The 17141-nt window shown below is 41.7% G+C and overlaps 1 protein-coding gene across 3 annotated transcripts in view; it reads right to left on the bottom strand.

Moving 5' to 3' along the window:
- CSMD1 (CUB and Sushi multiple domains 1) overlaps positions 1 to 17141 on the bottom strand; it is a 2066326-nt gene that overhangs the window by 89970 nt on the left and 1959215 nt on the right. For all 3 annotated transcript variants that reach the window (XM_025272930.3, XM_044938991.2, XM_044938996.2), the window contains one exon: positions 13589 to 13774. In XM_025272930.3, the coding sequence (XP_025128715.3) occupies positions 13589 to 13774 (186 nt within the window). The remainder of the gene's footprint in view (positions 1 to 13588; positions 13775 to 17141) is intronic.

Below are 17141 nucleotides of genomic sequence, written 5' to 3'. Positions count from 1 at the left end.
TGATTAGCTATGAGTTATTTAGAAGAAGAGCAGGTGGATAGATAGAGTTTTGAAGTGAGCTTGTCAGGCGTTGCTCACAGGCTCACCCAAGTTACTGGCTCTTAAGAGGCACAGACCACAGACGAGCTGGTCCTTTCTCCTCCGAGGTTCCTGCCTGAGCCTGGGCTCTCAGGACTCTCAAGTTCTCAGTGATCTGGGATTGCCAGATTTCTGCATATTCTTGCAGAGTTTCCAAAACCTTCATGAGATCGCACATTTTTTTCCTGCCCTGGGCTTTTTGTCATTTTGTTACTGTGGTCGGACTTAATTAAAAAAAAAAAGTTAGGAGAACATTTACATCACTAACTAGAACTGTGTCCAATAACCAATACTCTGCAGCCTAAATGCCACCCATGAAATCTGATTTCAACAAGAAAATATTGAAGTAACCTCTTCCACTTAGTGATCCTAAGTGGCAAATGTTTAGATTTTTGTTTTCAATTCTATAATCCAGGTTCCATAAAAAAAATCCATTTAAAAAATTACATATCATAGCTAATTTTATAATTACACGAAATGAGTTTAAACCAACCCTTGGAAAGGATGAAAATTGAATGCTTTTCTTTTTCCCATCTCTCTCTCTCTCTCTTTTTTTTTTTTTTTTTTTTGGCTGTGATGTTCATACAGCCTGTGGGAGATTAGCTCCTGGACTAAGGATCAAACCTGGGGCCCCAGCAGTGAGAGCACTGAGTCTTAACTACTGGACAGCCAGGGAAGTCCCTGAAAGTAGTACCTCTAATCCAAGTGTCTGTAAAAAGAACATGTAAGAGGGGTTTCACGGTGACCCAGCCTTTCTGACTTAGGAGTGTTTTCTAAACTAAATTCACTGCAAGTCACTTCAGGTCATTGAGTCTTCATTGGAACTGATGATATATGGTCTTCAGAGGGGTCTGAAAGAGGGGCCCCATGCAGCTCCTGTCTGAGAGGAGACCACTGTCCTGCACTGAGAAGTGGTCAGGTGTTTGACAAGAACAACAAATGAGGGAAAGAGAGCGAGCAAATTAAGTGGCATCAGACCACACTGCGGACGGTCCATTCATTCATTCATTCTAGAAATATTTATAAACTTGCAGACGTGAACCAAAGCTACACCTGCCCTTGAGCAGTGTTAATGTGGAGAGGAATAACAAACACAGCCGGTGCTCAGGGGCCTTAAAGGACCTGGGTCCCACAAATCCTGCATTTCCCATTCTTCAACCTCTGTGCAAACCTCACTTTCTCATATTTATCAGGGAGCCATGGGGAGCTGTTCATAGTTCACAATTCTAACTAAAATGCAAAAAGCTAGAGGAACCTATATTCAATCTTTTGAAATGAAATAAAAGAGATGGGAACATTATACAGAGTAGAACATACATGGCCCTGAAAATAAAGGGCTGAGAACACAACTGAAATGACAGAATCTGAGTCCTTTAAACAGCTTACTTCCCCCAAAGCATCACAGTCCTAAAAGAATGTGAAAAGTTTGCACAACAGTGAGATGCAGCCTTAAGACGGTCTTTCCCCACAATGTGCAGCAGAGAGGATTTAGTTTAGAAAACACTCCTAAGTCAGAAAGGCTGGGTCACCGTGAAACCCCTCTTACATGTTCTTTTTACAGACACTTGGATTAGAGGTACTACTTTCAGGGACTTCCCTGGCTGTCCACTGGTGGTCCTGTCACCCACTGGTGGTCCCCAGTAAGCAGCTTCCGCAGACTGGCAGAGGCCTGCCCTGCTTGGAAGAGCCCACACCCGCCCCACAGAATGCTGCCTCTGGAGGGTGAGCGGCTGGACCCGGCCCTACAGTCAGTGAGCCGCTCGCCACTTCATGCCGGCTAATGAGGTACTTGCAATCCACCAACACCTTGTCCAGGAGTGGGAAGGCGTCCCCCTCCCCTCCTTTCCCTCCGTTTCCTGAGCCCACACTAGGCACAAGAACAGGTCTCAGAGCCCCGAGGATGAGACTGGGCCTTGGGAAGGGGCACTCGCCCCTGGGCCACCCGCCTGTCTTGCCTGTTGCTGCGCAGAGAATGGACTGGTGCACACAGCTAGCTGGGGAAGGAGAGGGAGGGATGAATTGAGAGAGCAGCACTGACACATGGACACCACCATGCTTAAAGTAGTTCCCTGGCGGCAGGCTGCCATAGAGCACAGGGAGACCAGCTCGGTGCTCTGTGACGGCCTAGAGGCATGGGGTGGGGTGAGAGAGGGTTGAAGTATAATTAGGACTGAATGGTGTTGGTGTTTGGCAGAGAGCAACACACCACTATAAAGCAACTGTCCTCCAATTTAAAAAAAAAAAATGCCCCTTTGATCTGGGCTTTCATTTCACAGCTGACCGCAGTCTTGGGAGAGAGCTAAGGGCTCACAGCTTGCACACAGAGGTTTCACCACTCCTCCCCACAGAGCTTTAATACATAATTTTAGAAATGCATTTGTAGCTTGCCATGATGAATTTGCATTCAGATCAGGGGTGGCCTGGCCTTCCTCCCACAGCTTTGCTAACATCTTAACTGATATCTCTTGTCAAGGCCCAGTGCAGGCAAGAAGGACCCTCTATAGCCACCGCACACACAGGACACAGTGGTCCAGCACCACGTGGCTGGCAGCCTAGGGCCAAGCCACAGGCCTGACTCTGGCTGGGGTTCCCTGCAGCCCTGGGTGGGCACTCACGTGCCCCCCGAGGATGGCAATAACAATGGTGACTTTTTGTTACAGAGACTTGAAGATGGAATGCGGGTGAGTGCTCAGCAAGTGCTCAGCACAGAGAGAAAGTCCACAACGCAGGTGAACAGCTGGTCTGACGCTCAGTTTAGCAATACAATCTATGATTAAATGACGCTCATCCAATTGTTAAATGACGATATAACTGGAACTCTACATGAAAACAGAAATAACTAATAAAGAAACACAAGTATGATAAGGCCATGTTTTGAGGGGCTAAAGGGATAAATATCTCAACATTGGCTCAGACAGTAAAGAATCTGCCTGCAATGCAGGAGACCCATGTTCGATCCCTGGGTTGGGAAGATCCCCTTTAGAAGGGAATGGCAATCCACTTCAGTATTCTTGCCTAGAGAATCCCCATGAACAGAGGAGCCTGAAACAATCCATGAGGTCACAAAGTCAGACATGACTGAGCAACTAAGCACAGCACAGCACCACATGCATACATATATGTGTGTTATACATGACTGTGTGTATAAATCCTTTACAGACAAGTGAGTGCAGACATACATATGTACAAATAGATAATTTATGTGCAGTCTTTGTTCCTCCATCGGGCTATTTACAGATGATATAAAGCTGTTTCGTGTGGCTTTAATTTACTCCTTCTTTCCTTAAATGTATATACCTTGGATTTAATCACTTAATATCCTCATGGTGCCCAAGGTGGAGCAGGTCCTTAATAAATTATTAATGAAAAACTTGTCTCTCTGATAACTTTAACTGAAAGAGGGAAAAGTCCCCTGCACATTGGGATTTTGTTTACTGTTGGCAGGTAATCTTAGTGGTTTTCTTTTTCTCCTGAAAGCAGAGGGCGAGGAGCACATTTGCTCATCACTGTCAGACCAGCAGACCTGGGACATTCATCCCAGCCACTCTACCTAGTTCATCACGACATGAGCATCATTTATGCCGTCAATGGTCCAAATCCAGCTTCAGTAAATAATTAAAATGGAAAGAATGAACCTCAAACGTCTGCCCTGAGATTTGTACAACTGGGGGATGCATGTGAACTGAAATGCAGTTATTTATTATAATCTTCATTCTAGTAAACCCAAGGGCAACATGGACTCAGTTTATTTACCATTTACAGTTACTACTTATCAAAGCTGAAGTGCTTCTTATCTCTTGAGGTTCCAGTACTGATCTACATATTATTCAGATGCTAAAGAAACTTATACAAACTGTGTCCTACCAACATAGGAACTGGCCTTGGGGAAATGCACATCTCAGAATTTAATAGTAACCAAACTTTCTGACTAAGAGGAAAAGTTTTATGCTTACTCTGCTCAATTTCTTCAATTTAAAAAATGTGAAAAAAATAAACCTTCCCCTCAAAAAATTAAATAGATTTTCCAGCCTTTGAAAACCAAGGAATTTTAATGAAGTCTAATAAACAAAGGGAAAAATACTTGAAAGTTTGAGACTGTACTTAGCAAATTTAAGGTTGATTTCCCATTGTACTATAAATATATTTATCTTCCTGTCCTACTGAACAAGTACCAGTCAGTTTCAAAAAAGGCTTTAAAATACAAATTGGCTTTTTCCCATTTAACAATCATTTAACTGAACTTTCTTAGGCTGGGGACCTCATCTGTATGTAAGAAACTGTTTTGTTATTTAATTTTTTCATTACAACTTTAAAGCAGTTGCACATCTAGATGTGCATTTAAAACAGAAAAATCAAATACATTCATAAATGAAACCACTCTATGTGCCGTAACATAATGCTTTATGTGAGCACAAAGCAGCTCTCTTAATTGATGTAACATGTGCCTTTGAACTGCCAAAGACCTCTCATTCCTGATTTTCACAGAAAATTTTAGGCATAAATATACATTGTCTTTGAAATCACTTGGTTCTGCTACAATATTCAAACATAACTTTACTCCCTCCTTACCATCAGCTATTTAATACTTTTTAGAATGAATTATATGTTAGATTAAAGTAGCACCTTTTCCTTCTGTTTATGCTCTTGGTTTTTATGAGACTTAAAAATCATGAGATAAATCAATTCCAAGAGGCAGAACAACATGGAGTTTAGGAATAGGGTCTCCCGGAACCGAACCACGACTCGGCTACTTTGTCTGTGGGTTTGGTCAACGTAACCACTTCATCCTGGTTCATATCTATATGATGGGATAACAAAACTGCCTTCCTCAGTAGAATTAAAAGGGTCAATTTGTGTAAAGCTTTGGGCATCTAGCCTGGAAGATACGGGAGTCTAAGACTAGTCTTACATGAGCTATCATCCATATAGTGTGCCTCTTAATGCCTAAATAGGCATCAGTCTCAAACATGAGCTGGGGCAGGTTCCCAGGTGGTGGTGATGGTTTAGTCACTAAGCCATGTCCAGCTTTTTGTGACCCATGGACTGTAGCCCACCAGGCTCCTCTGTCCATGGGATTCTCCAGGCAGGAATACTGGAGTGGGTTGCCATTTCTTTCTCCAGGAGGTCTTCCTGACCCAGGGATCGAACCTATGTCTCCACTTGGTCAAGCTGGTTCAGGTTCCTAGGGGGCCTCTCCATAATACCTGCCTTTTGCAGAAGTGAGTGCAAAATAATCAAATTAATGAATTTCATCCTAATTGCCAGGAAAACTCCTGGGAGGATTTAAGCAGTGAAGTGTCATGTTGTGATTTGTACGTGCTTAAATGAGGAGCCCGTGGCTGTGTGGAAGGAGACTGTCGGTGGTGACTTGGTGTATGTGGGGCCTGAGCGGGCAGATGAGTGTACTGGGTAGAGTGGGTAGACGTGACGGGACATGATGCAGCAAATGTGGGGCGGGAGGAGGATGGCTCGGAGGAGCGAACTGCGGGTCCAGACTGTGGTTCTGAGCTCTCTTCTTGGCTGTGGGTAGCCAGGAACATCCTAGGACGTCTGATCTCTGGGCGTATTTCACAACTGTGGGAACTCTCATATCTCCTCTCCTTATCACCCCCGCTTATCATGAGATCTATTTGATATTTAAACTATCTCTTTATGGGCTCATGAGATGAAGGGCCTGCGCTCAGGCCACAGCACAATGCACTGGGTCCCCAGGCAGGCCTGGGGAGGTCACGACCCCTGTCCTTCCGGGATGCCCAGAGCTTTGGTGCCAAACCAAATGGTCACCACATGGCTTTACCGGTGGTAGCAGGGGACCTCCAACAGGACACCGTGACCACAACAAAATGCTTCCCCAGACGTTTTCATGATGTGACCTAGCAAATGTATGTGATATTTCAATTATTTACTTTGGATATTTCAGTTATTTACTTTGTATGAATTTAGCAAGAGGAGAAAACACTACCTTCTCCAGAGGACTGTTAGTATCACTATATGATGCAACATAGACAAGTGTTTAGAGTTACCACTCAAATCATGGGTGTAGATGATCACTGTCATCTCAGCAGACCCAGCTCAGTCCCCACGGGAGCACTGTCTCCTTCATAAAGACTGACCAGGCACTCACGTTACCTCCTCTATGTCTGTCTGTCTGTCGTCTCTCCCGTAGAGCTTACATCATTCTGTCTGTCCAAAACCCCGTGCAGACAGTCAGGCTGAGGTCCTGGCAGAGCACAGGTGAGCTAGGGCACCTTCAGGTCTCCTGTTAAGAGTGACTCTCAGACTCCCCATGCCCAGAGGGAGACCTCACCCACTTTCCCAATGGAATTCAAGAAATGCTGTCTGCTTCCCTCTCTTTGAGCCTCTTCTTTCTCCATCCTCAACCCGAGACTCAAAAAGCTATGTTGTGCTTCTTTTTCTCATAATTCTCACATAGTTAACACTCATGGTGAATATCTAGAATGCTAATCTATTTATTGGAAGGAAGAGGAGAGTGAAAAAGATGGCTAAAACCTCAACATTCAGAAAACTAAGATCATAGCATCCGGTCCCATCACTTCATGTCAAATAGATGGCGAAAAAATGAAAACAGTGACAGACTTTATTTTCTTGGGCTCCAAAACCACTGCAGATGGTGACTGCAGCCATGAAATTAAAAGGTGCTTGCTCCTTGGAAGAAATACTTTGATAAACCTAGATAGTGTATTCAAAACTAGAGACATCACTTTGTTGAGAAATGTCCATATATGGCAATGGTCTTTCTGGTAGTCATGTACAGATGTGAGAGTTGAACCATAAAGGAGGCTGAACACCAAAGAAATGATGCTTTTGAACTGTGGTGCTGGAGAAGACTCTTGAGAGTCCCTTGGACTGCAAAGAGATCAAACTAGTCAATCCTAAAGGAAATCAGTTCTGAATATTCATTGGAAGGATTGATGCTGAAGCTGAAACTCCAATACTTTGGCCACCTGATGCTAAGAACTGATTCACTGGAAAAGACCCTGATGCTGGGAAAGATTGAAGGCAGGAGAAGGGGACGACAGAGGAATGAGATGGTTGGATGGCATCACTGACTAGATGGACCTGAATCTGAGTAAACTCTGGGAGATGGTGAAGGACAGGGAAGCCTCGTGTGTTGCAGCCCATTGGGTTGCAAAGAGTTGGACACAACTGAGTGACTATAAACAACAATAAACCACTTGCATTAGAATTTTTGAGATGAAGGTGTAGTTGTGCATTGTTTTACCCAATGAAGAGTTGCCTTAACATAAACATGACTCATACAGATATTAAAAAAAAAAGAAAAAGTCTGTGTTTATACTGAAAGGCATTCTGTCCTACATATATTCAGGAAGAACCGAACTGGCATTATAGTGACGGACTGACTGTGCATGTTCACTTCTCTATCCTGAGGAAGAACAGGCACCCGTGAGAGACACCTTTCAGTTAAGCTAAGGATAAAGCTTCCATGGTTAAAATAAATACCACAGGGACTGTGTGTCTGTGACCCCCAATGAGCTGTATTATCTTCAAGCAAAATGATTTCCCTATAGCTTTAAAGAGAACAGAAGTATCCATGTCTACCTGGACATTTTCACTAAAATCAAATATGTACCTAGAGATATTTACAATCCCAAACAGGATGGATTTTATAGGAAACTGAAAATTTTTCTATTAAGTCAGTTTCCTAGTAAAAACAGAAACGAGGAGACAGCATGATATAGACACAGAGATCAACATAACAGAAGAGAGAGCCTGAGACCCTCACATAAACAGAGCTGATTTTTGACAATTGATCAAAAGTCAATACAAATGGAAAAAAGATAGTTTTTCAACAAATGGTGCTGGAACAACTGGAGATCTACATGCAAAAATAAATGCTGGCACCCTCTAGAAAAACTCATTTGAAATGGATCAAACACCCAAATGTAAAGCACACAACTCCTAGAAGATAACACAGGAGAAAATCTATGTGACCTTGATTTTGGGGACAATTTTTTCAGGCACAAGATAAAAGGTATGCTCCATGAAAGAAAGAACTGATCAGCTAAACTTGATTAAAATTAAAAACTCTGCAAAAGACACTGTCAAGAGAATGAGAAGACCAGTCATAGACCAGGAGAAAAAATTTGCAAAAGACACATCTGATAAAGGACTGAGTTATATTCACCCATTCCAGTCCATTTTAGTTTGCTGATTTCTAGAATGTCGACATTCACTCTTGCCATCTCTTGTTTGACCACTTCCAATTTGCCTTGATTCATGGACCTGACATTCCAGGTTCCTATGCAATATTGCTCTTTACAGCATCGGACCTTTCTTCTATCACCAGTCACATCCACAGCTGGGTGTTTTTTTTTTTTTTTTTTATCTTAATTATATTTAATATCTTTACTCATTCACATCAGTTCAGTTCAGTTGTTTTTGCTTTGGCTCCATCCCTTCATTCTTTCTGGAGTTATTTCTCCACTGATCTCCAGTAGCATATTGGGCACCTACTGACCTAAGGAGTTCCTCTTTCAGTATCCTATAATTTTGCCTTTTCATACTGTTCATGGGGTTCTCAAGGCAAGAATACTGAACTGGTTTGCCATTCCCTTCTCCAGTGGACAACATTCTGTCAGATCTCTCCACCATGACCTGCCAGTCTTGGGTTGCCCCACGGACATGGCTTAGTTTCATTGAGTTAGACAAGGCTGTGGTCCGAGTGTGATGAGATTGACTAGTTTTCTGTGAGTGTGGTTTCAGTGTGTCTGCCCTCTGATGCCCTCTTGCAGCACCTACCGTCTTACTTTGGTTTCTCTTACCTTGGGCGTGGGGTATCTCTTCATGGTTGCCCCAGCAAAGTGCAGCCACTGCTCCTTACCATCTAGGAATCAATGAACTAAAATGGACTGGAATGGGTGAATTTAACTCAGATGACCATTATATCTACTACTGCAGGCAGGAATCCCTCAGAAGAAATGGAGTAGCCATCATGGTCAACAAAAGAGTCCGAAATGCAGTACTTGGATGCACTCTCAAAAATAACAGAATGATCTCTGTTCATTTCCAAGGCACACCATTCAATATCATAGTAATCCAAGTCTGTGCCTCAACCAGTAATGCTGAAGAAGCTGAAGTTGAACGGTTCTATGAAGACCTACAAGACCTTTTAGAACTAACACCCAAAAAAGATGTCCTTTTCATTATAGGGGACTGGAATGCAAAAGTAGGAAGTCAAGAAACACCTGGAGTAACAGGCAAATTTGGCCTTGGAATACGGAATGAAGCAGGGCAAAGACTAATAGAGTTTTGCCAAGAAAATGCACTGGTCATAACAAGCACCCTCTTCCAACAACACAAGAGAAGACTCTACACATGGATATCACCAGATGGTCAACAACAAAATCAGACTGATTATATTCTTTGCAGCCAAAGATGGAGAAGCTCTATACAGTCAACAAAAACAAGACCAGGAGCTGACTGTGGCTCAAATCATGAACTCCATATTGCCAAATTCAGACTGAAATTGAAGAAAGTAGGGAAAACCACTAGACCATTCAGGTATGACCTAAATCAAATCCCTTATGATAATACAGTGGAAGTGAGAAATAGATTTAAGGGCCTAGATCTGATAGATAGAGTTCCTGATGAACTATGGACTGAGGTTCGTGACATTGTAGAGGAGACAGGGATCAAGACCATCCGCATGGAAAAGAAATGCAAAAAAGCAAAATGTCTGTCTGGGGAGGCCTTACAAATAGCTGTGAAAAGAAGAGAAATGAAAAGCAAAGGAGAAAAGAAAAGATATAAGTATCTGAATGCAGAGTTCCAAAGAATAGCAAGAAGAGATAAGAAAGCTTTCCTCAGCGATCAATGCAAAGAAATAGAGGAAAACAACAGAATGGAAAAGACTAGAGATCTCTTCAAGAAAATCAGAGATACCAAAGGAACATTTCATGCAAAGACGGGCTCGATAAAGGACAGAAATGGTATGGGTATGGACCTAACAGAAGCAGAAGATATTACGAAGAGGTGGCAAGAATACACAGAAGAACTGTACAAAAAAGATCTTCACGACCCAGATAATCACGATGGTGTGATCACTGACCTAGAGCCAGACATCCTGGAATGTGAAGTCAAGTGGGCCTTAGAAAGCATCACTACGAACAAAGCTAGTGGAGGTGATGGAATTCCAGTTGAGCTTTTTCAAATCCTGAAAGATGATGCTGTGAAAGTGTTGCACTCAATATGCCAGCAAATTTGGAAAACTCAGCAGTGGCCACAGGACTGGAAAAGGTCAGTTTTCATTCCAATCCCAAAGAAAGGCAATGCCAAAGAATGCTCAAACTGCCGCACAATTGCACTCATGTCGCATGTTAGTAAAGTAATGCTCAAAATTCTCCAAGCCAGGCTTCAGCAATATGTGAACCGTGAACTTCCTGATGTTTAAGCTGGTTTTAGAAAAGGCAGAGGAACCAGAGATCAAATTGCCAACATCCGCTGGATCATGGATAAAGCAAGAGAGTTCCAGAAAAACATCTATTTCTGCTTTATTGACTATGCCAAAGCCTTTGACTGTGTGGATCACAATAAACTGTGGAAAATTCTTCAAGAGATGGGAATACCAGACCACCTGATCTGCCTCTTGAGAAATTTGTATGCAGGTCAGGAAGCAACAGTTAGAACTGGACATGGAACAACAGACTGGTTCCAAATAGGAAAAGGAGTACGTCAAGGCTGTATATTGTCACCCTGTTTATTTAACTTGTATGCAGAGTACATCATGAGAAATGCTGGGCTGGAAGAAGCAGAAGCTGGAATCAAGATTGCCGGGAGAAATATCAATAACCTCAGATATGCAGATGACACGATCCTTACAGCAGAAAGTGAAGAGGAACTAAAAAGCCTCTTGATGAAAATGAAAGAGGAGAGTGAAAAAGTTGGCTTAAAGCTCAATATTCAGAAAATGAAGATCATGGCATCCAGTCCCATAACTTCATGGGAAATAGATGGGGAAACAGTGGAAACTGTGTCAGACTTTGTTTTTTGGGGCTCCAAAATCACTGCAGATGGTGACTGCAGCCATGAAATTAAAAGACACTTATTCCTTGGAAGGAAAGTTATGACCAACCTAGATAGCATATTCAAAAGCAGAGACATTACTTTGCCAACAAAGGTCCGTCTAGTCAAGGCTATGTTTTTTCCTGTGGTCATGTATGGATGTGAGAGTTGGACTGTGAAGAAGGCTGAGCATGGAAGAATTGATGCTTTTGAACTGTAGTGTTGGAGAAGACTCCTGGGAGTCCCTTGGACTGCAAGGAGATCCAACCAGTCCATTCTGAAGGAGATCAGCCCTGGGATTTCTTTGGAAGGAATGATGCTAAAGCTGAAACTCCAGTACTTTGGCCACCTCATGCGAAGAGTTGACTCATTGGAAAAGACCCTGATGCTGGGAGGGATTGGGGGCAGGAGGGGAAGGGGACGACAGAGGATGAGATGGCTGGATGGCATCACTGACTCGATGGACATGAGTCTGAGTGAACTCTGGGAGTTGGTGATGGATAGGGAGGCCTGGCATGCTGCGATTCATGGGGTTGCAAAGAGTGGGACCCGACTGAGTGACTGAACTGAAGTGAACTGAACTGATAAAGGACTCTTATCCAAAATATACAAAGACCTCTTAAAACTCAACAACAACAACAAAAAATGAATGTTGTGATTAAAAATGTTGAAAAGTTGATGTACGGCAAAACCAATACAATATTGTAAAGTAATTAACCTCCAATTAAATAAATAAATTTATATTAAAAAAATAAAAACAAATAAAAAAATAAAAATGTGCAAAAGACCTAATTTGAAACTTCACCAAAGAAGGCAGACAGATGGCAAATAAACGTGTAAAAAGATGCTCTACATCATGTGTCATCAGGGAGATGCAAATTAGAACAAAGAGGTACCAGCACACACGTACTGGAACTGTCAAAACCGCAGCACTGACAGCATCAGATGCTGGTGAGGGTGTGGAGCAACAGGAAGTCTCATTCATTGCCAGTGGAAATGCAAAACGGCACAGTCACCTTGGAGGACATTTGGTGGTTTCTTACAAAACTGAATATACTCTTATATGATCCAGCAATCATTCTCCCTTACAATTATTCAAAGGAGTTGAAAATCTATGTCCACACAAAGCCTTGCACACAGAGGTATATAGCAGCTGTACTCATAATTGCCAACACCTGTAAGCAACCAAGATACCCTTCGGTAGTTGAATGGATAAATATACTGTGGTCCATCCAGACAGTGGAATTTTATTTTGCTAAAAATAAATGAGCCATTGAGTCATGAAAAGACATGGAGGAATCTTAAAGGCATATTACTGAGTGAAAGAAGCCAGTCTGCAAAGGCTACTAAGTGATCCCAAACTCTACGACATTATGGAAATGGAAAGACTATGGAGATAGTAAAAAGGTCAGTGGTGGTCAGGCATTGAGGGATGAGGATTGCCTCAGTGGTACCTTCCTGACTCTCTGAAAATGCAACGATTAATTGCAAAAAAGAAAAACATAGGTTAAAATGACAGCAAGGAAAGTAAAACCTGTGGAGGGAAGTTATTTTTGTAAACATTTGTATGTTTACACCTAGAAAGTTCAAATAATTTTAACATGACCAAAATACTATACATAAAAAAGTCAATAAATTAATTTTATAATTGAAGACTTCGATATAATATCTTAAGAGCAAAAATACTGTATAAGTAGAAATACTATGTAGTTTTCAATTTTTAGAAACTAGGTAGGTAGATTATTTCCAATTTGAAGCTAGTTTAACATAGCTTCAATGAAAAGCTTGGTGTACACTGTGTGTGTGGGCATGTACAAGTGTGTGTGTGTGTATGTGTGTGTGTGTGTGTGAACTTTTGTTTTCTTTGGCTTTGTGTTATGGAGTTGATTATTGTTTTTTAAGACTACAGTTTAAGAATGAATCCAAACTTCTGATTCTTTTTAGAATATCATCATATACTCTTAATAGCTTTCCAGAGAACTCACCCTATTCCACAAATCAGTGATGCATTTATTGAGCATCAGTGTGTTACACAGAGCAGGTGATGTACAAATAGACAGGCACCACCTTGACCCTCAGGGAACTCAGTGAGATGGGAGACGCAGAGCAAACTTGTGTTGAATTATGTTTTAATACTTTGTGTAGAGTGCTTGATGTCTCAATAACCTCCTGATTGAATCTCTCCAAACTGAACATGGCAGCATGGCCAGGATTCTCTGTGTACATTTCATGGTCTAGGTGCTGATGGACCCAATGTGATTCCATATGACCCACCTTCACGACTGCAGAGGTTATGTTGATGGTTAGAGTGGCTGATATGGAATAGACTGATGTAACATGACCACAAGCTAGAGACAAAAGCTCATATGCTGAGGGAAAGGATCTTGCACTGTGGAAGCCAGAGTTCTCACCCATGTATCTGTTCCTCCTTAAATCTGTGAAGCCAGGCAGAGCATTGGACACTTACGTTTGCACGTGGGGGGCTTCCCCCTGTTGCTCCACAATCCGTCCTCCTGACACACGGCTGTAGCTTGCTGACTAGCATCCAGCTTGAAGCCCTCATTACAATCATAGGTCACTTTACTGTCCAGTGTGAACTCATTCCCTGTAAATGAACCATTTCCTGGGGACTCTGGGATTCCACAGGACACAGCTGAAGAGAAAAAAACAAAAAACAAAAAACAAAAAAACGACAAGTTCAGGGTTATTCTGACAAGATGTGATGAAATTTTCTTCTTTTCTTTTTCTGTGTCTCATCTTAAAGGTATATAAAAACTGTTAAATATTAGCATTTCTCATGTGTGGCATAAACAGGCACATTTACAAAGTTGTTTGGGTCTTAAGAGTTAATGAGAGACAATGAAAAATGGGTCAAATACAGTATCTTTAAAATGTATTATTCCAGAAGGTATGTCTGATGGCTCTCAGATTCATCGCATGGACATTATCAGATGGTCATGGTGAAGAGAACAGTGTAATGTGCTATATTTCATTTAATATGGGGAAGGAAGCATAGATTAATATCTTTACCATCACAAATTTATCACCATACTGACTCTTGGGGTTTGAGATTTCATTGGAATCAGAGTTAGGAATAGCTCACCTCAGGTCTTAATCTCCCACAGCTTAAGTCTCCTCACCCCACTCGCCAAAGATTAATTTTCCTTAAAGCACAGGACATTTTGTTTCAAGACAAATATTACCTTAGCTAAGAGCATCAATGCATCCATTGTTATAAAATGTATGAATTTATCAACTATCAGTCAAAAAGCAGGGGCTGCAAAACTAAGGAATTAAGGGAGATACTCAGAACAGAAGGCTCAGTCCTATAGGGATGGACACACAAGCCAGTTTTTTAAAAAAAATTAGTTAATTTATTTCAGTTGGAGGATAATTACTTCACAATATTGTGATGATTTTTTCTATACATCAACATGTATCAACAACAGGTATACATGTGTGCCTCCCATTCTAAACCCCCCTCCCACCACCCTAGCCTGAAAGGTTGGGCAAGAAAGTGGTACCAAAGAAGAAGGAATTTTTAACAACTAGTAAGATGAACAGAGAAGTTATTATGAGCACTTCCTTCTTAAATTTACTAGCTCTGACCCAGACTTATTTACCATGAGATGAAACAAACAAAAACAACTCTGAATTTAAATAAGTTACAGTAAGGAACCCAGGGTTTTCCCAGGTGTTGTAAATGATAAAGAATCTGCCTGCCAGTGCAAGAGAGGCAAAAGATGTGGGTTTGATCCCTTGGTTGGGAAGATCCAATGGAGGAGGAAATGGCAACCCACTCCAGTAGTCTTACCTGGAGAGTCACATGGACAGAGGAGCCTGGTGGGCTACACTTAATGGACCCAAAGAGTCAAACACAACTGAGTGAGTGAACACACAGAATCCATAGTAATGGAAGGTGATAAGACAGGAATCCCCCCAAATACACACACAACTCAGGAGCACTTGTCAAAGGAAATCTTTGCAATCACTAATTTAAGGATCTTCTTTTATTCAATCAACATCAAAGATGTTATGGGTTTTGAAGCATCATGGATTTTAAATTTAGATCAATTAAAATATTTCCCACATAGCTTCCAATGAGAATACACACGTAGTAAGATAAAGCAGGAATGACTGGTTGAAAAAGTTTATATAAACATATAATTTTATGGGTAAGGAAGAGGGTCAGAAAGATGGAATTATTCACCTGGATTAGCACAGTGACTTTGTTTAAAACCTGGGGCTGGAGAACAGACCTGATTCCCAAGTGAGACCTCCTTCTGCTCTATAGGCACCCAGGTCACCTGCGGCTAAGTCTGAGTTTTTTGTTGCTGTCTTTGTTCTTTTTTTCTGTATCAAAATCTTCAGTAAATGCAATAGGGAGTTATCAGAAGAGTTAAAGAAAATGTAGTGCTGATAAGAATCAAAGTTCTAGAAAAATTAAAACTCTAAAGTTTCTCTTATGCTTAAATTTATGATCAGCTATTTCAACAATCTGAAATATATATATATATGTGTGCATGTGTATGAGTGTATATGTACATACGTGTGTGTGTGTATATATATATATATATATATGAGTGTATATGTATATATGTGCATGAGGGTACATGTACATATGTGTGTGTATGTATGAGTTCAGTCCAGTTCAGTCACTCAGTCTTGTCCGATTCTTTGCGATCCCATGGACCGCAGCACCCCAGGCTTCCCTGTCCATCACCAATTCTCAGAGCTTGCTCAAACTCATGTCCATTGAGTCAGTGATGCCATCCAACCATTTCATCCCCTTTCGTCCCCTTCTCCTCCTGCCTTCAATATTTCCTACCATCAGGGTCGTTTCCAATGATTCAGTTCTTCACATCGGATGGCCAAAGTATTGGAGTCTCAGCTTCAGCATCAGTCCTTCCAATGAATATTTAGGACTGATTTCCCTTGCAATTGACTGGTTTGATCTCCTTGCTGTCCAAGGGACTCTCAAGAGTCTTCTCCAACACCACAGTTCAAAAATATCAATTCTTTGGTGCTCTGCTGCTGCTAAGTCACTTCAGTCGTGTCAGACTCTGTGCAACCACAGAGCGGCAGCCCACCAGGCTCCCCCATCCCTGGGATTCTCCAGGCAAGAACACTGGAGTTGGGTGCCATTGCCTTCTCCTCTTTGGTGCTCAGCTTTCTTTATAGTCCCACTCTCACAACCATACAGGACTACTGGAAAAACCATACCTTTGACTAGATGGACCTTTGTTGGCAAAGTAATGACTCTGCTTTTTAATATGCTGTCTAGGTTGATCGTAGGTTTTCTTCCAAGGAGCAAGTGTCTTTTAATTGCATGGCTGCAGTCACCATCTGCAGTGATTTTGGAGCCCAAAAAAATACTCTGTCACTGTTTCCACTGTATCCCCATCTATTTGCCATGAAATGATGGGACCAGATGCCATGATCTTAGTTTTCTGAATGTTGAATTTTAAACCAACTTTTTCACTCTCCTCTTTTACTTTCATCAAGAGACTCTTCAGTTTCTCTACACTTCTGCCATAAGTGTGGTGTCATCTGTATATCTGAGGTTATTGATATTCCTCCCAGCAATCTTGATTCTGGCTTGTGCTTCATCCAGCATGGTATTTTGCATGATGTACTCTGCATATAAGTTAAATGAGCAGGGTGACAATATACAGCCTTGACGTACTCCTTTCCCGATTTGGAACCAGTCTGTTGCTCCATGTCCAGTTCTAACTGTTGCTTCTTGACCTGCATACATATTTCTCAGGAGGCAGGTTATGTGTTCTGGTATTCCCAACTCTTGAGGAATCTTCCACAGTTTGTTGTGAGCCACACAGTCAAAGGCTTTAGCATAGCCAAATAAAGCAGAAGTCGGTGTTTTTCTGGAACTCTTGCTTTTTCTATGATCCAATGGATGTTGCCAGTTTGATCTCTGGTTTCTCTGCCTTTTCTAAATCCAGCTTGAGCTCCCTGAAGTTCACAGTTCATGTACTGTGTAAGTCTGGCTTGGGGAGTTTTGT

The sequence above is a fragment of the Bubalus bubalis genome, chromosome 1, assembly GCF_019923935.1.
Source record: "Bubalus bubalis isolate 160015118507 breed Murrah chromosome 1, NDDB_SH_1, whole genome shotgun sequence".
NCBI classification, from domain to species: domain Eukaryota; kingdom Metazoa; phylum Chordata; class Mammalia; order Artiodactyla; family Bovidae; genus Bubalus; species Bubalus bubalis.
Note: the sequence above shows the minus strand (reverse complement) of the source record. Positions and strands in the feature narration are given on the sequence as shown.